This window comes from Elephas maximus, chromosome 10 (genome assembly GCF_024166365.1).
Source record: "Elephas maximus indicus isolate mEleMax1 chromosome 10, mEleMax1 primary haplotype, whole genome shotgun sequence".
NCBI classification, from domain to species: Eukaryota; Metazoa; Chordata; class Mammalia; order Proboscidea; family Elephantidae; genus Elephas; species Elephas maximus.
The window spans coordinates 13,395,109-13,418,378 of NC_064828.1; the positions used below are offsets into that span (position 1 = coordinate 13,395,109).

The following is a 23,270-nucleotide window of genomic DNA, read 5'->3' on the forward strand; positions in this document are numbered from 1 at the left end:
TATACACAGAAAACCCTAAGGAATCCTCCAGAAAACTACTGAAACTAATAGAAGAGTTGAGCAGAGTATCGGGATTCAAGATAAACATACAAAAATCACTTGGATTCCTCTACACCAACAAAAAGAACATCGAAGAGGAAATCACCACATCAATGCCATTTACAGTAGCCCCCAAGAAGAGAAAATACTTAGGAATAAATCTTACCAGAGATGTAAAAGACTTATACAAAGAAAACTACAGCACACTTCGGCAAGAAACTAAAAGAGACCTACATAAGTGGAAGAACATACCTTGCTCAAGGATAGGAAGACTTAACATTATGAAAATGTCTATTCTACCAAAACCGATCTATACATTTAATACAATTCAGATCCAAATCCCAAGGGCATTCTTTAATGAGATGGAGAAACAAATCACCAATTTCATATGGAAGGGAAAGAGGCCCCATATAAATAAGGCATTACTGAAAAATAAGAACAAAGCGGGAGGCCTTCCTTTCCCTAATTTTAGAACCTATTACACCGCCACAGTAGTCAAAACAGCCTGGTACTGGTACAACAACAGATACATGGACCAATGGAACAGAATTGAGAATCTAGACATAAATCCAGCCACATATGAGCAGCTGATATTTGACAAAGGCCCCAAAACAGTTAAATGGGGAAAAGACAGTCTTTTTAACAAATGGTGCTGGCATAATTGGATATCCATCGGCAAAAAAATGAAACAAGACCCATACCTTACTCCACGCACAAAAACTAACTCAAAATGGATCAAAGACCTAAATATAAAATCTAAAATGATAAAGATTATGGAAGAAAAAATAGGGACAACGTTAGGAGCCCTAATACGTGGCAGAAACACTATACAAACATTATAAAGAACGTAGAGGAAAAACTAGATAACTGGGAGCTCCTAAAAATCAAACACTTACGCTCATCCAAAGACCACCAAAAGAGTAAAAAGACTACCTACAGACTGGGAAAAAGTTTTTAGCTATAACATTTCTGATCAGCGCCTGATCTCTAAAATCTACATGATACTGCAAAAACACAAATAACCCAATTAAAAAACGGGCAAAAGATATGAATAGACACTTCACTAAAGAAGACATTCAGGTAGCTAACGGATAAATGAGGCAATGTTCACGATCATTACCCATTAGAGAAATGCAGATCAAAACTACAATGAGATTTCATCTCACTCCAAAAAGGCTGGCATTAATCCAAAAAACACAAAATAATAAATGCTGGAGAGGCTGTGGAACACTTCTATGATACAACCACTTTGGAAATCGATTTGGCACTTCCTTAAAAAACTAGAAATAGAACTACCATACGATCCAGCAATCCGACTTCTTGGAATATATCCTAGAGAAATAAGAGCCTTTACACAAACAGATATATGCACACACATGTTTACTGCAGCACTGTTTACAACAGCAAAAACATGGAAGCAACCAAGGTGCTCATCAATGGATGAATGGATAAATAAATTATGGTATATTCACACAATAGAATACTACACATCAATAAAGAACAGTGAGGAATCTGTGAAACATTTCATAACATGGAGGTGCCTGGAAGGCATTATGCTAAGTGAAATTAGTCAGCTGCAGAAGGACAAATATTTTATAAGACCACTATTACAAGAACTTGAGAAATAGTTTAAAACTGAGAAGAAAACATTCTTTTACTGGTTACGAGAGGGGGAAGGGACGGAGAGTGGGAGCGGCGCATTCACTAATCAGATAGTAAATAAGAACTACTTTAGGTGAAGGGAAAGACAGCACACAATACAGGGGAGGTCAGCACAATTGGACTCAACCAAAAGCAGTTTCCTGAATGAACTGAATGCTTCGAAGGCCAGTGTAGCAGGGGCAGGGGGCTGGGGACCATGGTTTCAGGGGACATCTAAGTCACTTGGCATAATAAAATCTATTAACAAAACATTCTGCATCCCACTTTGAAGAGTGGTGTCTGGGGCCTTAAATGCTAGCAAGCAGCCATCTAAGATGCATCAATTGGTCTCAACCCACCTGGATCAGAGGAGAATGAAGAACACCAGGGATACAAGGTGATTACGAGTCCAAGACACAGAAAGGGCCACATGAACCAGAGACTACATCATCCTGAGACCAGAAGAACTAGATGGTGCCTGGCTACAACTGATGACTGCCCTGACAGGGAACACAGCAGAGAACCCCTGAGGGAGCAGGAGAGCAGTGGGATGCAGACCCCAAATTCTCATAAGACCAGACTTAATGGTCTGACTGAGACTAGAAGGACCCCAGTGGTCATGGCCCCCAGACCTTCTGTTGGCCCAGAACAGGAACCATTCCCGAAGCTAACTCTTCAGACATGGATTGGACTGGATAATGGGTTGGAGAGGGATGCTGGTGAGGAGTGAGCTTCTTGGATCAGGTGGACACTTGAGACTATGTGGGCATCTCCTGCCTGGAGGGGAGATGAGAGGGTAGAGGGGTTTAGAAGCTGGCGAAAAGGACATGAAAAGAGATAGTGGAGGGAGAGAGCAGGCTGTCTCATTAGTGGGAGAGTAATTGGGAGTGTGTAGCAATTGGGAGTATGTAGCAATATGGGTTTTTGTATGAGAGCCTGGCTTGATTTGTAAACTTTCACTTAAAGCACAATAAAAATTATTTTTTAAAAAATGGGCCAAAATCAAAACGCTAGCACTATAGCTCGAACAAATACAAAGAGAACAGCAAAAGAAGCGTGCAGCCACCAGAAGAAAGGAAATAATAAAGATTAGAGCAGAAATAAATTAAACAGAACAGAAAAACAATAGACAGAATCAACAAGACCAAAAGTTGGCTCTTTGAAAGGATCAACAAAATAAACAAACCATTGGCCAAACTGACAAAAGAAAAACATAAGGGAATGCAAATAATCCAAATAAGAAATGAGATGGGGGACATTACAACAGGCTCAGCTCAAGTAAAAGAATCATAATAGAATACTGTGAAAAACTGTACTCCAACAAATTGAGAACCTAAAGCAAATGGACAAATTCCTGGAAAGACACTACCTACCTAAAATAACACAAACTGAGATAGAAAATCGGAACAGATCCATAACAAGAGACTGAAGAGGTAATAAAAAAACTCCCAACAAAAAAAGCCCTGGCCCAGATGGCTTCACTGGAGAATTCTACCAAACATTCAGAGAAGAGCTCAGGCCAGTACTACTCAAACTATTTCAGAGCATAGAAAAGGAAGGAATACTCCCAAATTCATTTTACAAAGCAGCATAACTCTGACACAAAGCCAGGCAAAGACACCAGAAAAAAAGAAACTTACAGACCAATATCTCTCATAAATATAAATGCAAAAATTTTTAACAAAATTCTGGCCAGAAGAATTCAGCATCCTATCAAAAAATTTAAATTGTTCGACATTCAACCATTTCAAGAGGTACCATATGATCAAGAACCAATGGTATTGGAGGAAGAAGTCCAAGCTGCACTGAAGGCACTGGTGAAAATCAAAGCTCCAGGAATTGACAGGATATCAATCGAGATGTTCCAACAAACGGATGCAGTGCTGGAAGTGCTCACTCATGTATGCCAAGAAATCTGGAAGACAGCTACTTGGCCAACCGACTGGAAGAGATCCATACTTAGGCCTATGCCCAAAAAGGTGATCCAACTAAATGCACAAATTACCAAACAATATCATTAATATCACACGCAAGTAAAATTTTGCTGAAGGTCATTCAAAAGCAGCTGTAGCAGTATATCGACAGGGAACTGCCAGAAACTCAGGCTGGATTCAGAAGAGGATGTGGAACCAGGGATATCATTGTGACATGATCATCTCAATCAACACAGAAAAGGCATGTGATAAAGTCCAACACTGATTTTTTTTTAATTTAAATATTTTATTTTTGTTGAAAATATTCATAGCAAAACATACACCCATTCAACAATTTCTACATGTACAATTCATTGACATAGGTTACATTCTTCATGTTGTATCATCATCCTCGTTATCTCTATTCAAATTATTTCACCACTATTAAGTTAGATTCAGTGCTCCCTAAGCTTCTCATCTATGTTTTACAGTTACTGTTGTCAGTCTGATCTCATATAGATAATTCTTTAACAAAGGGCTATGAGAAATGTAAACATTCTTTACTGATTGAGCCAAACTGTTGTTTGGTTAATGATTACTTGAGGGAATAATTTCAGTTCAGGGCTTAAAGAGTATTTCAGGACATTAGGTTCAGGGGTTCTTCCAGTTTCCATGGGTCTAGTAAGTCTGGATTCCATTAAGTTTTTTTTTTTTTTACTGTGTTTTCAGTGAAAGTTTACACAAAAAATTAGGTTTCTATTTAACAATATCTATTTTTTTTTTTTATACTTGGTTCAATGACATTGGTTACATTTTTTTACAATGTGTTGACATTTTCATTATTTCCATTCCGGTTGTTCCATTTCCATTCATCTAGTTTCCCTGCCCTCCTTTACCTGCTCATTTTTGTTTTAGAGTAAATGTTGACCATTTGGCTTCATACAGATGATTTTTTAAAAGAGCACAGTACTTATGGGTGATTCTAACACCCATTTCTGATAAAAACTTTTAGCAAAACAGGAATAGAAGGGCATCTAAAGGGTGTAATAAACATAATAAAGGGCATCTAAAGGAGAATAAAGAACACCAAAGACACAAGGTAATTATGAGCCCAAGAGACAGAAAGGGCCACACAAGTCAGAGACTACATCAGCCTGAGACGAGAAGAACTAGATGGTGCCTGGCTACAACTGATGACTGCCCTGACAGGGAACACAACAGAGAATCCCTGATGGAGCAGGAGAACAGTGGGATGCAGACCTCAAATTCTCATAAAAAGACCAGACTTAATGGTCTGATTAAGACTAGAGGGACCCTGCAGGTCATGGTCCCCAGACCTTCTTTTAGCCCAAGACTGGAGCCATTCCTGAAGCCAACTCTTCAGACAGGGATTGGACTGCACTATAAGACAGAAAATGATACTGGTGAGGAGTAAGCTTCTTGGCTCAAGTGGACACATGAGACTATGTGGGCAGCTCCTGCCTGGAGGTGAGATGAGAAGGCAGAGTAGGACAGCAGTTGGCTCAATGGACATAGGCAATACAGGGTAGAAAGGAGGACTGTGCTGTCTCATTACGGGGAGGGCATCTAGGAGTACATAGCAAGGTGTATATAAATTTTTGTATGTGGGACTGATTGATTTGTAAACTTTCACTTAAAGCACAATAAAAAAAAAAATAAAGGGCATCTATACAAAACCAGGACCCCTGGTGCAGTGGTTAAGAGCTACTGCTGCTAACCAAAAGGCTGGCATTTTGTATCCACCAGCTGCTCCTTGGGCAGTTCTACTATGTCCTATAGGGTTGCTATGAGTTAGCACTGACTCAACAGCAACCAGTTTTACGTAAAACCAACAGCTAACATTCTCAATGGAGAGTGGCTGAAAGCATTACCCCAGAGAACAAGAACAAGTCAAGGAGGCCCTTTATCACCAGTCCTTTTTAACACTGTGTTGGAAGTCCTAGCTAGAGCGCTAAGACAAGAAATAAAAGGCATCGAAATTGGAAAGGGAAAAGTAAAACTATCTTTATTCACAGATGATATGATCCTATACATAAAGAACCCCCAAAGAATCCACAAGAAAACTACTGGAAATAACATAAACAGTCAGAAGGGTAGCAGGCTAGGATATCAATATTCAAAAATCAGCTGGATTCCTATACACCAACAAAAAACTTCGAAAAGAAAATCAAGAAACAATACCATTTATGGCAGCTGCTGAAAAATAAAATACTTAGGAATAAATCTAACCAGGGATATAAAATACCTATACAAAGAAAACTATGAAACACTACTGCAAGAAACCAAAAGAGACCTACAAAATGGAAAAACATACCATGCTCATAGACAGGAAGACTCAACATGGTAAAAATGTCAATTCTACCCAAAGCGATCCATACATATAATGTAATCCTGATCCAAAGAACAACAGCATTCTTTAACAAGACAGAAAAAATAATCGTTAACTTTATATGGAAAGGAAAGAGGCCCTGCATATCCGACAAGGGTCTAATCTCTAAAATCTACAGAGTACTTCAACATCTCAACAACAAAAAGACAAATAACCCAATTAAAAAAAACTGACAAAGGATATTAACAGACACTTTATCAGACATTCAGGCGGCTAGCACACACCTGAGGAAATGCTCACTATCAGCCATTAGAGAAATGCAAATCAAAACTCAATGAGATACCACTTCACCCCAATATTACTGAAACTAATGAAAAAAACAGAAAATAACAAATGTTGGAGAGGTTGTGGTGAGACTGAAACTCTTATGCACTGCTGGTGGGAATGTAAAATGTGTATAACCATTTTGGAAAACAATTATTACTTAAAAAGCTAGAAACAGGAATACTATATCATCCAGCAATCACAATTCTAGGAATATATCCTACCGAAGAATAGACATATACACACCCATGTTCACTGCAACATTATTCACAATAGCAAAAAGATGGAAACAACCTAAGTGCCCATCAACAGATGAATGGATAAGTAAATTATGGTACATACACACAATGCAATACTATGCAATGATAAAGAACAATAATGAATCTGTGAAATATCTCACAACATGGATTAATCTGGAGGGCATTATGCTGAATGAAATAAGTCAATCATAAAAGGAGAAATACTGTATGACACCAATATTATAAAAACAAAAGAAAAGGTTTACACATAGAAAGAAACAATCTTTGATGGTTATGAGGGAAGAGAGGATCAGGAAGGGAAAATTACTAACTAAAAAAAAAAATTTTTTTTTTTTTTTTAGTTCGAGATAGTGTTAAATTTGGTGGATGAAAAGACAACACACAATATAGAGGTCAGCACAACTTGACCAACGCAAAGTCATACAAGCTTCATAGACATATGCAAACACTCTGAGGGACTGAATTACTGGGGCTGAGGGCTGGGGACCATGGTTGCAGGGGTCATCTAGGTTAAGTGGTATAACATAGTTCAAAAAGAAAATGTTCTACACCCAACTTTGGTGAGCACAGTCTGGGGTCTTAAAAGCTTGCCATCAGCCACCTAAGATAATAGCTACTGATCCCATCTGGCCCAGAGTAAACGAGAATGAAGAAAACCAAGACACAAGGAAAACATTGGTCCAAGGGACTACAAGACCACAAGTACCACAGCCTCCACCAGTGTGAGTCCAGAATAACTGGATGGTGCCCAGCTACCACCACCAACCACTGTGACAGGGATGACCACAGATAGTCCCAGAGCAGGAGAAAATGTAGAACAAAATTCAAATTCAGAAAAAAAGTCCAGATTTACTGGTCTGATAGAGACAGGAGACACCCCCAAGACTATGGCCCCTGGATACTCTGGTAACTCATAACTGAAGCTACTCCCGAAGCTCACTTTTCAGACTAAGATTAGAAAAAGAGGCCTATAAAACAAACTGGTGGTGTAGTGGTTAAGTGCTATGGCTGCGAACCAAAGGGTCGGCAGTTCAAATCCACCAGGCGCTCCTTGGAAACTCTATGGGGCAGTTCTACTCTGTCCTATAGGGTCGCTATGAGTTGGAATCGACTTGACGGCATAGGGCTTGGTTTGGGTTTTGGTTTATAAAACAAACAGTAACACATGTGAGGAACGTGCTTCTTAGTTCAATCAAATATACAAGACCAAATGGGCAGCTCCTATCCAAAAGCAAGACAAGAAGGCAGGAAGGGACAGGAAAAGTAGGCAAAGGGACAAAGGGAACCCAAGGTGGAAAGGCAGAGAGTGCTGTCACACTGCAGGGATAACAACCAATGTCACAAACAGTATGTGTATAAATTTCTTTCTGAATGAGTAACTTGAGCTGTAAACTTTCACCTAAAGCATAATAAAATAAAATAAATAAAAAAAGAAGGTGTGAATCACACAACAGTATGGATAAATCTCAAATGCATTATGCTAAGCGAAGGAAGCCAGACTCAAAAGGCTACATACTGTATGATTCTATTTAAATGACATTCTGGAACAGACAAAACTAGAGGGGCAGAAAACAGATCTTTAGTTGCCAGCGGTAGGGGGTGGGGGGAGAGTTGGATCACAAAGGGTCATGAAGAAATTTTGGGGGTTACAGACTATTTTATATATTGTGGTGTGAGTTACATGGCTATATGAATTTGTCAAAACTCATAAAACTGGACACTAAAAGGGTGAATTTCACTGTATATAAATTATACCTCAACAAAGCTGATCTCCTTAAAAAGTAGTCACAAATAGTGTAAAGACGGTTTCTGTACTTTGGGAGAGGATGAACTAGGTGACATCTAAATTCTTTCCCACCACAAGTCCTATGATTTTATGGCATTCTGCCTCTCCTACCTCTGATGGTCTGAGTCACAGCAATTTGGGTTAAGCCTCAGTTCCAATGTAAGTGTTCAAGCAACAGGGCTCTCTGATCAGATCATGTGGACATGGCTCCTGCCACCATCAGGGACCTCTGGTTCTCCCCCAGCCTATGACAGAGGTTCCCTTCCTTCTCTCTCCTGTCCTGACTACCCTTGGGACCAATGAAGTCCTCAAACAATTAATAAACAAGCTGGAATAAACCTCAGGAGACATTGGTTTTCTCTCTGCACAGGCTTCCTGTCTGGATTCCATTTGATCTTTCCACTGAACTTCAAATCAGGCAACAGAAGAGGAATCATATTCTGCTCCTCCTCTATGACCTTCTGGGCTTCCACTAGACTGTTTGTATACATTTAAGCTATGTAAATATAAAACATGAGCCTCACACCAAAATCATACCTAAGCTTCCTGGTTTTGTTTTTACACACACACACACACACACACACACAAACCTCCCAGATTATTGATCTATAAAATATCACACAAAATACTGAATTCTTCTTACGTATAAAACACATCTGGTGCCAGGCAGGACTGAAACAGCCATCAGAATATTCATACTTTCTGCTAATAGAAAGACTACCATCTTCACAACAGCAGACTGTGGAAGGAGTTCCATCCTCTTTGCTGGGATAAAAATCAGGGGCCACAAGACAAGCCTGGACCTATCAGTACCCCCATATTCAAAGGACAGAGAGTCCAGATAATGCCTACAACCGCCCTCTCCTGCTGCACTCACAGCAAGCACGTATGTGACTAGGAAGGTCGGGTGCTCGTATGGGAGAAGAGAGCCACAGAGACACAGGTCCCACAGGGGTCTAGGGACTTATTCCCACAAGTTTCCCTCAGGAGGGAAGAACGGGGAAACTACTATCCAATCATTATCTTTAGAAATCCGTATCAGCAGAAAATCAGTATTGTCTCCTCTAAGTCACTCAGACTTGATAACATTAATTATTCCTTTGTCATGATTAGAAGAAGTTTCACAAAAGACTAAAATACTTTGCAGAAACACACTTTGACTTTTTATTCAAAGGTATATAAACTGATGGGCAATGATTGCCCAGGATTCCCCCCCAAAATATTTGTATTTCCAGTGGTATTTCCTAAGGACACATTCCTGTAGTATTCTTTTATATGTAAGTATGGTGATATTGACCCATCGATGGCCAAGTAAACGGCTTTTCTCATTTTAGGGACGGATTTCCACAGAGAGTACCTTGGTGGCTGGCAGGGTGAGGGCCACTGTTTGTGACCACAGAACTAAATGGGGCAAGGCTTGCTGGCAATCATGAGGACTGAATACATGACCTTCGACAGTACTCAAACCAGAATATCTGACCTGGCAAACAATGCCACTGCTTCATAGAAACAGAGAGAAGTGCTACAGACCCACCTGGCCAGGCCTGCTGCCTCAGAAACTTGTGAGAGAGCTAAGCAGAACTACCAGAGCCTAGGTTGCCCATACTTTACATCCACACCCAGAAAGGGTGACCAACAGCTTCAGCAAAGCCTTGGCTGGTCCTCTCGATCCTCAGATCTCAGATGAATGGACTTCACCCCCCGCTTACCTTTCAGGCCGACAGACTAGCTGTCTGGCCCTTTCACATTCAGCCTGGGAGGCACAAGCACACCGTATGGCTAAAAGAGGATACCAGCCTCTAGGATTCCTAGGCCCTTCTGTTGCATACATCACGAAGCCAAGTGTGTGTTGACTTAAGGTGAACCCATCCACCCACCACAGGAGCACAACACTACCTGAACTAACTTGTACCCCTCTAAGTCACACTGAGGCCTAAGCCTAAAGGGACACTAGCCACTCCCACGCACTGAGCAAGAGGTCTTTCCCTATCGCCTTTGCTCTTTCTGAAACTGATACCTCTTACTACTATTTCACAGACCAAAACATCACTAGCTTCTGACTGAAATACCATAAGTAACTATTCCAAAGAACCGAGAAGAGCGAAGGAAAAATGATAAATGATTATTACCACATCCTGCGATGCATAGCGGGGGTCCTCTGGGTTGACTGACCAATAGCAGTAATCAAAGCCGAATGTCACAACCTTCTCCCGGGAGTCCCCAAAGCCATCTGGTCGATCGTCCACCTAAAAGCAAACATAGGATCCAGTGTCATCTCTATTATAATATCGGATTCAGTCAGAGGTACTTAATTCCTCTTTGTTGTAGCTACAGAGATACAGACTGGTCATGTCCATGTTTACAGTATCTACCTGAAAAAGAATAAAAACAGGTAACCTTTGTCCTCATCTCATTAAGTACAAATATAATCCCAGACAACTAAACTTGTCTGCCTACCCTTAGGTGTGCCTACATGTGAACCGACCATGTGAGTCATAGGGCACCTTGGGAGAGAAAGCCCTTCTCTCTCTGCGCATGTTTCTATCACTATTATTTCTTCTCTAAGCATCTCTGAGGAGAATACTGGGAGTGCATGGTAGTTCAGCTTCTGGGCCTGAAGGCTCCATCAACCTATGGCTTTCACAGAGATCTCTGGGATGTGTATACCAGTGAATTAGAAACTGGGTTAGATAGAAGAGCCAGGACCAATCCAGCTGCCCAAGGTAGATGAGGGCAGAGCCAGGGCTTAAAACTGCACTGACCTCTGGTATTGGACAGAATGGCATTAACCACAGAAATGCCTTTTCTCACTATTTAAAATTTAGATCCTGGATAGAGAGATACCATCCCGGGTACTAGCTACCATAAACTATAGAAGAATGAAGCTGTCAGAATGACTAAGAGGTTCTTAGTAGATAACTGACCTCGGGGGAATAAGGAGCCAGGGAGTTGTGTAACGGGCAGATTAGAGTTTGATCTTGGCCACGATTTATTCTTAAGAACCAGAAATATGAACTCCCAAAACAAAGCAACTGGAGTGATCAGGTAACAGAGATATAAACAACAGACAGCAAAGAATGAAAGGTTCTTTGTCCCTGGGGAGCTCCTGTTGAAAGTTTGGCAGGTCCTGGTCTCTTTTAGCAGAGAGCTACTGATAAAAGGAACAGCTCACATCACAGAAGCAACACAGGAGTGGGTATGGCTGGAGGCCTGGGGTCCAGGTACCCCTCACTCCTGCCAGTCAGGTTCCTCAGCTCTCAGGAATGCTGAGTACCACCTATAAGCTGACTACTGCAGTACTCACATGGCCAACTTCTGTTTCTCTCCACTCCCAAGGCCTAGAAAGTGTTGTGTAAGCCCTTCCATCTTCTGCTGGCCTGGTGATTGGAGGAACAGGATGGAGGAAATGAGCCCTGGGAGCAGCAGGAGAAGGAGGTTCCCCGTGTTTGTCCAATTGTGACTCAATCTTCAGTCATTTTGGTGAAAAAGAACTTCTAACAAGACTTAAGCTAGTGACTAACTCCCTTCTGGAATCTGAAGGCTCTCACCTGGACCTCATTTCCACATGGCCAAAATGAATCCTCATTAGCAGATGCCTACTAAAATCCCTAATACCTCTAGATGAACTGCTGTCAATTGAGAGGCTTGGACAAGGTATAACTAAACCAGAAAGCCAAACATGTTGCCATCAAGTCAATTATAGTCACCCTATAGGACAGAGCAGAACTACCCCATAGGGTTTCCAAGGAGCAGCTGGTAGATTCCAACTGCCAACTTTTGGTTAGCAATGACCTCTCAACCACTGCACTACCAAGGCTCTGAAGTATAACTGGTGGTCAGTTAAGTTAAATACCGTACACATGGATTGACCCAGTACACGTTAAGCTAGACATGGCTCCCATGTATTTACTTTCAAAGCAGCTACTAACCAATTTCCAAATAGCTGCACTCTGTTTGATAGAACTTACACCGCAGCAGCCACAACCCCTACACTTCTTTCCTATTCTGTTTTCCTGTTGGCTTTATGGTTGGTCCAGGCTCTTCCCACAGTCCCTCTTATATGCCCTTCCCTCCCCTATGCAGGCTTACCTTTAAATTCCTGATTGTTGCCACTCTGCCATCAACTTCCACAATAATTCTTCCCCCATCTTTGGCCTCCCTAGAAACACGATCCAAACCCATATATGAGAAGAAACATTACTTTTTTTTTTAAATCAAGAAAAGAGAAGCTGAGGATGGGAGCGAACAGAGCTAGTGAGACAAAATGTCTCCTACTCCTGCCCCCATAACTAAGATGTCTGTCTCCAAAAAAAGCTACACGCATCACATCACACAGTTAATAGTCGCCATTTACTGAGTACCCTCTATGTAGGTGCTGTAATCGCCATTTACTGAGCACCCTCTATGTAGGTATTGTAGTCACCATTTACTGAGCACCCTCTATGTAGATGTTGTAGTCACCATTTACTGAGTAACCCTATGTAGGTGCTGTAGTCACCATTTACTGAGCACCCTCTATGTAGGTGCTGTAGTCGCCATTTACTGAGCACCCTCTATGTAGGTGTTGTAGTCACCATTTACTGAGCACCCTCTATGTAGGTGTTGTAGTCACCATTTACTGAGTAACCCTATGTAGGTGCTGTAGTCACCATTTACTGAGTACCCCTATGTAGGTGTTGTAGTCACCATTTACTGAGCACCCTCTATGTAGGTGCTGTAGTCGCCATTTACTGAGCACCCTCTATGTAGGTGTTGTAGTCACCATTTACTGAGCACCCTCTATGTAGGTGTTGCAGCCACCATTTACTGAGTACCCTCTATGTAGGTGTTGCAGCCACCATTTACTGAGTACCCTCTATGTAGGTGTTGCAGCCACCATTTACTGAGTACCCTCTATGTAGGTGTTGCAGCCACCATTTACTGAGTACCCCTATGTAGGTGCTGTAGTCACCATTTACTGAGTACCCCTATGTAGGTGCTGTAGTCACCATTTACTGAGCACCCTCTATGTAGGTGTTGCAGCCACCATTTACTGAGCACCCTCTATGTAGCTGTTGCAGTCACCATTTACTGAGTACCCTCTATGTAGCTGTTGCAGTCACCATTTACTGAGTACCCTCCATGTAGGTGTTGCAGCCACCATTTACTGAGTACCCCTATGTAGGTGTTGTAGTCACCATTTACTGAGCACCCTCTATGTAGGTGTTGCAGCCACCATTTACTGAGTACCCTCTATGTAGCTGTTGCAGTCACCATTTACTGAGTACCCTCTATGTAGGTGTTGCAGCCACCATTTACTGAGTACCCCTATGTAGGTGTTGTAGTCACCATTTACTGAGTACCCTCTACATAGCTGTTGCAGTCACCATTTACTGAGTACCCTCCATGTAGGTGTTGCAGCCACCATTTACTGAGTACCCCTATGTAGGTGTTGTAGTCACCATTTACTGAGCACCCTCTATGTAGGTGTTGCAGCCACCATTTACTGAGTACCCTCTATGTAGGTGCTGTAGTCACCATTTACTGAGTACCCCTATGTAGGTGCTGTAGTCGCCATTTACTGAGCACCCTCTATGTAGGTGTTGTAGTCACCATTTACTGAGCACCCTCTATGTAGGTGTTACAGTCACCACTTACTGAGTACCCTCCATGTAGGTGTTGCAGTCACCACTTACTGAGTACCCTCCATGTAGGTGTTGCAGTCACCATTTACTGAGTACCCTCCATGTAGGTGTTGCAGCCACCATTTACTGAGTACCCCTATGTAGGTGTTGTAGTCACCATTTACTGAGCACCCTCTATGTAGGTGTTGTAGTCACCATTTACTGAGCACCCTCCATGTAGGTGTTGCAGCCACCATTTACTGAGTACCCTCTATGTAGCTGTTGCAGTCACCATTTACTGAGTACCCTCTATGTAGGTGTTGCAGTCACCATTTACTGAGCACCCTCCATGTAGGTGTTGCAGCCACCATTTACTGAGTACCCTCTATGTAGCTGTTGCAGTCACCATTTACTGAGTACCCTCCATGTAGCTGTTGCAGTCACCATTTACTGAGTACCCTCTATGTAGCTGTTGCAGTCACCATTTACTGAGTACCCTCCATGTAGGTGTTGCAGTCACCACTTACTGAGTACCCTCCATGTAGGTGTTGTAGTCACCATTTACTGAGCACCCTCCATGTAGGTGTTGTAGTCACCATTTACTGAGCACCCTCCATGTAGGTGTTGCAGCCACCATTTACTGAGTACCCTCTATGTAGCTGTTGCAGTCACCATTTACTGAGTACCCTCCATGTAGGTGTTGCAGTCACCATTTACTGAGCACCCTCCATGTAGGTGTTGCAGCCACCATTTACTGAGTACCCTCTATGTAGGTGTTGCAGCCACCATTTACTGAGTACCCTCTATGTAGCTGTTGCAGTCACCATTTACTGAGTACCCTCTATGTAGGTGTTGCAGTCACCATTTACTGAGCACCCTCCATGTAGGTGTTGCAGCCACCATTTACTGAGTACCCTCTATGTAGCTGTTGCAGTCACCATTTACTGAGTACCCTCCATGTAGGTGTTGCAGTCACCATTTACTGAGCACCCTCTATGTAGGTGTTACAGTCACCATTTACTGAGTACCCTCCATGTAGGTGTTGCAGTCACCACTTACTGAGTACCCTCCATGTAGGTGTTACAGTCACCACTTACTGAGTACCCTCCATGTAGGTGTTGCAGTCACCATTTACTGAGCACCCTCCATGTAGGTGTTACAGTCACCACTTACTGAGTACCCTCCATGTAGGTGTTACAGTCACCACTTACTGAGTACCCTCCATGTAGGTGTTGCAGTCACCATTTACTGAGCACCCTCCATGTAGGTGTTACAGTCACCACTTACTGAGTACCCTCCATGTAGGTGTTACAGTCACCACTTACTGAGTACCCTCCATGTAGGTGTTACAGTCACCACTTACTGAGTACCCTCCATGTAGGTGTTGCAGTCACCATTTACTGAGCACCCTCCATGTAGGTGTTACAGTCACCACTTACTGAGTACCCTCCATGTAGGTGTTACAGTCACCACTTACTGAGTACCCTCCATGTAGGTGTTACAGTCACCACTTACTGAGTACCCTCCATGTAGGTGTTACAGTCACCACTTACTGAGTACCCTCCATGTAGGTGTTACAGTCACCACTTACTGAGTACCCTCTATGTAGGTGTTACAGTCACCATTTACTGAGTACCCTCCATGTAGGTGTTGCAGTCACCATTTACTGAGCACCCTCCATGTAGGTGTTACAGTCACCACTTACTGAGTACCCTCCATGTAGGTGTTACAGTCACCACTTACTGAGTACCCTCCATGTAGGTGTTGCAGTCACCACTTACTGAGCACCCTCCATGTAGGTGTTACAGTCACCACTTACTGAGTACCCTCCATGTAGGAGTTACAGTCACCACTTACTGAGTACCCTCCATGTAGGTGTTGCAGTCACCACTTACTGAGTACCCTCCATGTAGGTGTTGCAGTCACCACTTACTGAGCACCCTCCATGTAGGTGTTACAGTCACCACTTACTGAGTACCCTCCATGTAGGTGTTGCAGTCACCACTTACTGAGCACCCTCCATGTAGGTGTTACAGTCACCACTTACTGAGTACCCTCCATGTAGGAGTTACAGTCACCACTTACTGAGTACCCTCCATGTAGGTGTTACAGTCACCACTTACTGAGTACCCTCCATGTAGGAGTTACAGTCACCACTTACTGAGTACCCTCCATGTAGGTGTTACAGTCACCACTTACTGAGTACCCTCCATGTAGGTGTTACAGTCACCACTTACTGAGTACCCTCCATGTAGGTGTTGCAGTCACCACTTACTGAGTACCCTCCATGTAGCTGTTGCAGTCACCACTTACTGAGTACCCTCCATGTAGGTGTTACAGTCACCACTTACTGAGTACCCTCCATGTAGGTGTTGCAGTCACCACTTACTGAGTACCCTCCATGTAGCTGTTGCAGTCACCACTTACTGAGTACCCTCCATGTAGGTGTTACAGTCACCACTTACTGAGTACCCTCCATGTAGCTGTTGCAGTCACCACTTACTGAGTACCCTCCATGTAGGTGTTGCAGTCACCACTTACTGAGTACCCTCCATGTAGGTGTTACAGTCACCACTTACTGAGTACCCTCCATGTAGGTGTTGCAGTCACCACTTACTGAGTACCCTCCATGTAGGTGTTACAGTCACCACTTACTGAGTACCCTCCATGTAGCTGTTGCAGTCACCACTTACTGAGTACCCTCCATGTAGGTGTTGCAGTCACCACTTACTGAGTACCCTCCATGTAGGTGTTACAGTCACCACTTACTGAGTACCCTCCATGTAGGTGTTGCAGTCACCACTTACTGAGTACCCTCCATGTAGCTGTTGCAGTCACCACTTACTGAGTACCCTCCATGTAGGTGTTACAGTCACCACTTACTGAGTACCCTCCATGTAGCTGTTGCAGTCACCACTTACTGAGTACCCTCCATGTAGGTGTTGCAGTCACCACTTACTGAGTACCCTCCATGTAGCTGTTGCAGTCACCACTTACTGAGTACCCTCCATGTAGGAGTTACAGTCACCACTTACTGAGTACCCTCCATGTAGGTGTTACAGTCACCACTTACTGAGTACCCTCCATGTAGGTGTTACAGTCACCACTTACTGAGTACCCTCCATGTAGCTGTTGCAGTCACCACTTACTGAGTACCCTCCATGTAGCTGTTGCAGTCACCACTTACTGAGTACCCCTATGTAGGTGTTGCAGTCACCATTTACTGAGTACCCTCTATGTAGCTGTTGCAGTCACCATTTACTGAGTACCCTCCATGTAGGTGTTGCAGTCACCACTTACTGAGTACCCCTATGTAGGTGTTGTAGTCACCATTTACTGAGTACCTCTATGTAGGTGTTGTAGTCATCTAGTGCTGCTGTATCAGAAATACAACAAATAGATGGCTTTAACAAACAGAAATTTATTCTCACAGTCTAGGGTACTAGAAGTTCGAATTCAGGATGCCAGCACCATAGGAAGGCTTGCTCTCTCTGCTCTGGGGGAAGGTCTTACCCTGGTCTAGAAGCTTCTCAGCGCAGGAACCCTGGGGCCAAAAGACATTCTCACCTCCTGGTTCTTCATTCTTGGTGGTAGGAGGTCCCCCTGTCTCTCTGCTCAATTCTCTCTTTTATATCTCAAAAGAGACTGACTCAAAATACAACCTAATCTTGTAGATTGGGTCCTGCCTCATTAACATATCTGCCTCTAATCCTGCCTCATTAACATCATAGAGGTAGGATTTACAACACATAGGAAAATCACATCAGATGACAAAATGGTAGACAATCACAAAATACTGGGAATCCTGGCCTAGCCAAGCTGACATACATTTTTGAGGGACACACTTCAATCCATAACAGTAGATGTAATACATATTGTATTTCCCCTCATGCAGTCCTAACATACCTTCCTAGCAGCTTCCTAACATATCCTCGTTTTTACAGATGAGGGCTCAAACTGAGAGAAGTTATATAACTTGTCCAGTCACACAGCAAGCAGTAGCAGAGCTGAGATGTAAACCCAAAGCCTATGCTCCTAACTATACCTTAGAAATCAGGCTCAGCAACACAGGGGTATCCTTGGCCCAGTACACAAAACCAAAACCCACTGCCATCGAGTCCATTCTGATTCATAGTCACCCTGTAGGACAGAGTGGAACTGCGCCATAGGGTTTCCACAGCTGTGAATCTTTATGGTAGCAGGCTCCATTAACAATTTACCAATCCCTAAATTCACTGTAAGGGGCCATGGTGGTACAACGGTTAAGTGCCTGACTGCTAATCCAAACAATGCCAGGTAAAACCCACCCAGCAGCTCCTCAGGAGAAAGACCTGGCGATCTGCCTCCATAAAGATTACTGCCAATAAGCCCTGTGAGGCAGTTCTACTCTGTCACGTGGAGTCACTATGAGTCAGAATTGACTCTACGGCACCCAACAAAAACAAAAAATAAAATGAATTCACCTCAAGGGGCTTAAACCAGGTGGCCTACGTATCTGATGCCCAAAGTATGTACTCCGTTCTAGACATGAAATCTTTTTCAAAACATGAAGAGCTTCAGCTAAAGAGCTCAAAGCCAAAATGTTAACAGATGTGAATGAAATTCATTAGGACTTCCTTCACCATGTGAAATTTATCAGTTCAATTACTCCTAGCCTAGAAGTTGACCGAATACCTTCAATCTCATTTTTACTTCCTCAGACTTCCCAGGATGTCACCTCCAGGAGAGTAAGATAGAGACTTTTAACATTTCAGACTTTTCTTTTTTTTTTTAACCTGTCAGTGAGTCTGGAATAAAGCTCTGGCTACAAAATTCCCTCTCCCAGATAATGACATTTCTGTTACTTAAATTTTCTCAAGGCCCTGATACTCTTTCTTGTGCATATCACACTACAAAAAAATATCACGCTAGGTAATACTTAAAGCAACAGAGACACTGAGTCCCCCAGGACCACAATCCTCCCACCAGAGGCTAAAACTCACCCCCTTCCCAAGCCCTCAGTCCCCCTAAAGAAAACATTTCATCTTTGGCGTTAGCATTATACAAAATAACATTTTTCTTCTTTTGGCATTTTAAATTAGTTTTATTATTCTTCCACCCACTACGAAAGTAATACACAGATTACAGTAAACTTGGAAAATAAGAAGAAAAAACATGCAAAATTTTTTCAAATCTATTATCTAATTTTTTTAATTATACTCTTTGGTGAGGATTCACCTGGGATCTCTTGGCAGAAGGATGTGACACTAGAGGAAGGTGACATGCTGTTTCTCTCCTGCCTGGACCACTGTCACTGGTAACTTACTACTACCCACTGCCATCCAGTCGATTCAGACTCACAGTGATCTATAGGGCACGGTGGAACTGTCCCAAAGGGTTTCCAAGGCCCTAATCTTTACAGAAGCTGACTGCCACATCTTTCTCCCACAGAGCAGCTGGCGGGTGGGCTCGAACTGTGGACCTTTCAGTCAGCAGCCTAGCACTTAACCACTACACCACCATGGCTCCTTCATTGGTAACTTAGTGGTTCCAAAATATTCTAGAAAAAATGTGGGCTAATTAAAGTCGAGCAGAACAGAAAGGACACCGACCTTAGAGAGGTCGCCTCACAAGTACTCCCATCCTACCTGAGGCTAGGGTTCAGAACTCAACTAAGCCTACTGTGGAGCCTCACACAAGGCAGGACAGCAAACACCTCTGGGTCCAGAATTCAACCTACAGACATTCATTCCTTAGGGTTGAAGGTATAGAAGCAGTCAGTAAGAAAGCAAAATGGTACAGCTGCTGTGGAGAATAGTTTAGCAGTTCCTCAGAAAGTTAAACATAGAACTACCACATGACCCAGCAATTCCACACCTAGGTATAACCCAAGAGACTTGAAACCAGCAATGCAAACAGACATGTGTACACTAATGTTCACTGAAGCACTGTCCACAGTTGTCAAGAGGAGGAAATAACCTAAACATCCCCCAACAGATGAACGGATAAACAAAATGTGGGACACAGACAAGGGGATATTAGTCAGTCATAAAGAGGCATGAAGTCCTGATACATGCTACATCCTGAATGGCCCTTGAAAGCATACTGAGTCAAGCAAATCAATCACAAAAGATACATATTGTACGATCCCACTCCTATGAAATATCTAGAATAGGCAATATGTTAAGACCAAAGTTTATTAATGGTTACCAGGGTGTGAGGTAGGAGGAAAGGGGGAGTCATTGTTTAGAAAGCACTGTATTTGTTTGTGGTGATGGAAAATTTGGCAACAGGTATTGGTGATGTTCTCACAACATGTAATTGATGTCACTAAACTGTACGTGGGAAAAACGTTAAATTGGCAAATGTGTTATATATATATATTTTTACAACAATAAAATAAAATACAGCTCACGGTTACAACACATAAAAAAAACAGAGCAGGGAGGAATCCTCAGTTATACGGTTATCACTACGGCAGTTTCTCAAAGTGTGGTCCATGGAGCACCTACATCAGGATCATGGGGGAGGGGTCGAGAGCTAGTCAATTCTAATTCCCATTTTGGGGGCCCTGAAATTATAACAAGCTGCATTATTATAACAAGTTTTCCAGGTGGGTTTTATGCATACTACAGTTTGACAGGAGTTCCTGGGTAGTGCAAACGGCTCATGTGCTCAGCTAACTGAAAGGTTGGAGGTTTGAGTCTACCTAGAGGCACCTCGGAAGAAACACTTGACAATCTACTTCCTAAAAAATCAGCCACTGAAACCCTATGGCACACAGCTCTACTCAGACACACATGGGGTCACCGTAAGTCAGGCATCAACTTGACGGCAACTGGTTGGTTCATAGTTTGGGAGCCACTGTCCTAAAAGGGAAAATAACCAAGGCATTACCACTTGATAATCCGTAAAACTTTATTAAAACCCACACACACACACACACACACACACACACTGCCACTGAGTGGATTCCAACTCACTCATAGCGACCCTACAGGGCAGAGCAGAACTACAGAGTTTCCAAGGCTGCGATCTTTATGAACGCAGGCTGTCCCATCTTTCTCCCACGGAACAGCTGGTGGGTTTAAATTGCCAAACTTTCCGTTAGCAATCAAGTGCTTAACCACTGCATCACCAGGGCTCCAAAAAGCATACGGCTAATACTTACTGGGCTCTTAAAATGAGCCAGGCTCTACTCTAAGTAGTTTTAAACTATGATTTCATTTGATCTTCACAAAAACTATTGAGGTGTTTATTCCCATTTTATAAAAAAAAAAAAAAAAATTTTTTTAATTTTTTTTTTTTATAGCTTAAATAAAAGAAAGCAAAGCAAAGCACAGAGAGGGAATGTTATGTGTGAAGTAAGTTTTGACAGGGACAGGGCAGTGGGGAGTGTTCCAGGGCCTACAGTGTTGGCAGAACGGGACATGTTCTCTCAGGGTGAATGATTTTTAGATAGACAATGGGCAGCACGTCATAATGAGATATGGAATTTCTGATTATGGGAAACAACTGTGAGGTAAAAACCAAACCCGTTGCCGTCGAGTAGATTCCAACTCACAATGACCCTACAGAGCAGAGTAGAACTGCCCCCATAGAGTTTCCAAGGAGCACCTGGTAGATTCAAACTACTGACCTTTTGGTTAGCAGCCACAGTACTTAACCACTACACCACCAAGGTTTCCAATTGTGAGGTGGAGGGGAGGAAATCAAAACCATTTCCTATATTATTATTTTCCTGAGGGTCAGTTCTAGTCCTATTGAGCAAAGAGGCATCTGATTGAGAAAGAAGTGGAACTTTTTTTTAACCTCAGGAAGAAGCAGTGTGGCGTGGTAAATGGAATCGTGGCTCTATCCAAGTTTAAACCTTAGATAATTTCCCCGTCTGGACCATTTTCTCATCTGGAAAAACAAGAAATTGGAAGCTTGAACCAGATGATCTTGAAGATTTCTTCCCAAGTATAACATCAGATCCAATGACCGTGTTAAATGAGTCTTTGAAGGTTGGAACAAACCACACAGCAGATTCCCTACATTTAGATAAGCCTCAGAGAAGATGGTGGAAGTTAACACACCTGGAGTACAGCTGTCTTCTCTACAGGATTCTGTGAGATGAGGGGAGTGGTCTGGGCTTCAAAGCTGGGGTCACACTGTGTTTACCCATATCTGCTCCCGAATCTGTGCTCCTGCGCCTTCAGCTGCCCTAATCTGCTCACACCTGGACAGCTGGAGTCTTGGCATTCTACCACTTGCTACTCAAGGCTTCTAACTTGAGCTAAAAGTAAATAAGCTTTCGTGCTCTTCTTTCCCCTCCTTTTGTTTGATAAGGTTTAATGTCACTCTCTATTGTGGGTGCAAATAACAACCCAATTTCAACATCATTTATCTAATCTAACACATGCTTTTGTAGTTCCCTGGGTGACGCAAACGGTTTGCACTCAAACACTAACTTACAGGTTGGCGTTGTGAACTCACCCAGAGGCCCCGCAGAAGAAAATGCCTGGTGATCTGCTTCCATAAAGATTAAAAAAATCTTACAGCTGAGAAAACCCTATGGAGCAATTCTAGTCGGTAACACATGGGGTCGCCATGAGTCAGAATTCATGGCAACAGGTTTGCTTTTCTTGGTTTTAGTTCCCAAGGAACTGGGAAGGTACTGCTGAGAGTGGTCATTGTTGTTATCCTAAGGACAATCCTTTCCCTAAAAGGATAGTTTTGCAAAAACAGGGACTGCCAGAGGTTACTTCCAGGGCAGTAGCTACACCTGCGAAAACCGTCGCAGCTCTAGCCACCACATCCAGTTATGCAGAAGCCAGACAGCCTCAGCCCTTTACCAATGTAAACACAGCAGTTCAGGCACGTGCTGCTCGGGGCTTTCTTCACTGGACCTCTTTTACCCTCTCCTACTCACTTTTCTGTTTTGTTTGTCCCTTCCCCCCATCCTATTTCCTCCCCCCCCCCCCCGCCACCATTATTGCATTGCTTACGTGACTTTTCAAAGCCAACTGCCCCCATAACAGGACAAAGATACCAATTTTTGTTGTGGCTGGGAGAGTTTTCACAGGTGTAGCTGCTATCCTGGAAGTTGCCTCTTCTCCCCCCCCCCCCCCCCCCCCCGCAAAACCCTTTCTTGACCCTTCTGCCCAATTATCAAGCCATCTTACGTACTGGATATGTTTTAAACCTCCCAAATAATTCCAATATGTGCCTTCTGGTCCCAGCGCAAACTCTGCCAGCTTTATCTCCTACCATTTAACTCCCTCGGCCCTGCCCGGCCCCACCCCACCGGCAGCCACCTAGAATTTAGCTCTGTTCCCTGGTAGCCTAAATCTTTTGCTCTTGGTGTTCTTACTACATAGAATGCGCCCTACA

General features: G+C 42.9%; 1 protein-coding gene and 1 long non-coding RNA gene across 7 annotated transcripts in view; one reads left to right on the plus strand and one right to left on the minus strand.

The window, feature by feature from the left end:
* STARD9 (StAR related lipid transfer domain containing 9) overlaps nt 1-12,723 on the minus strand; it is a 105,703-nt gene extending 92,980 nt beyond the window's left edge. For all 5 annotated transcript variants that reach the window (XM_049899740.1, XM_049899751.1, XM_049899746.1 and 2 more), the window contains exons 1-2: nt 12,403-12,723; nt 10,443-10,559 (exon numbers count right to left, since the gene is read on the minus strand). In XM_049899740.1, the coding sequence (XP_049755697.1) occupies nt 10,443-10,559; nt 12,403-12,495 (210 nt within the window). In that variant the 5' untranslated portion in view covers nt 12,496-12,723. The remainder of the gene's footprint in view (nt 1-10,442; nt 10,560-12,402) is intronic.
* A 125-nt stretch (nt 12,724-12,848) lies between these two features.
* Nucleotides 12,849-13,977, plus strand: LOC126084829 (uncharacterized). 2 transcript variants are annotated; one of them, XR_007519073.1, is made up of 3 exons: nt 12,849-12,874; nt 13,478-13,591; nt 13,931-13,977. It is a non-coding gene; the product is annotated as an uncharacterized LOC126084829 (long non-coding RNA). The 2 variants fall into 2 exon arrangements; XR_007519074.1 differs by lacking the exon at nt 12,849-12,874 and adding an exon at nt 12,887-12,912.
* Nucleotides 13,978-23,270: the final 9,293 nt, after the last annotated feature.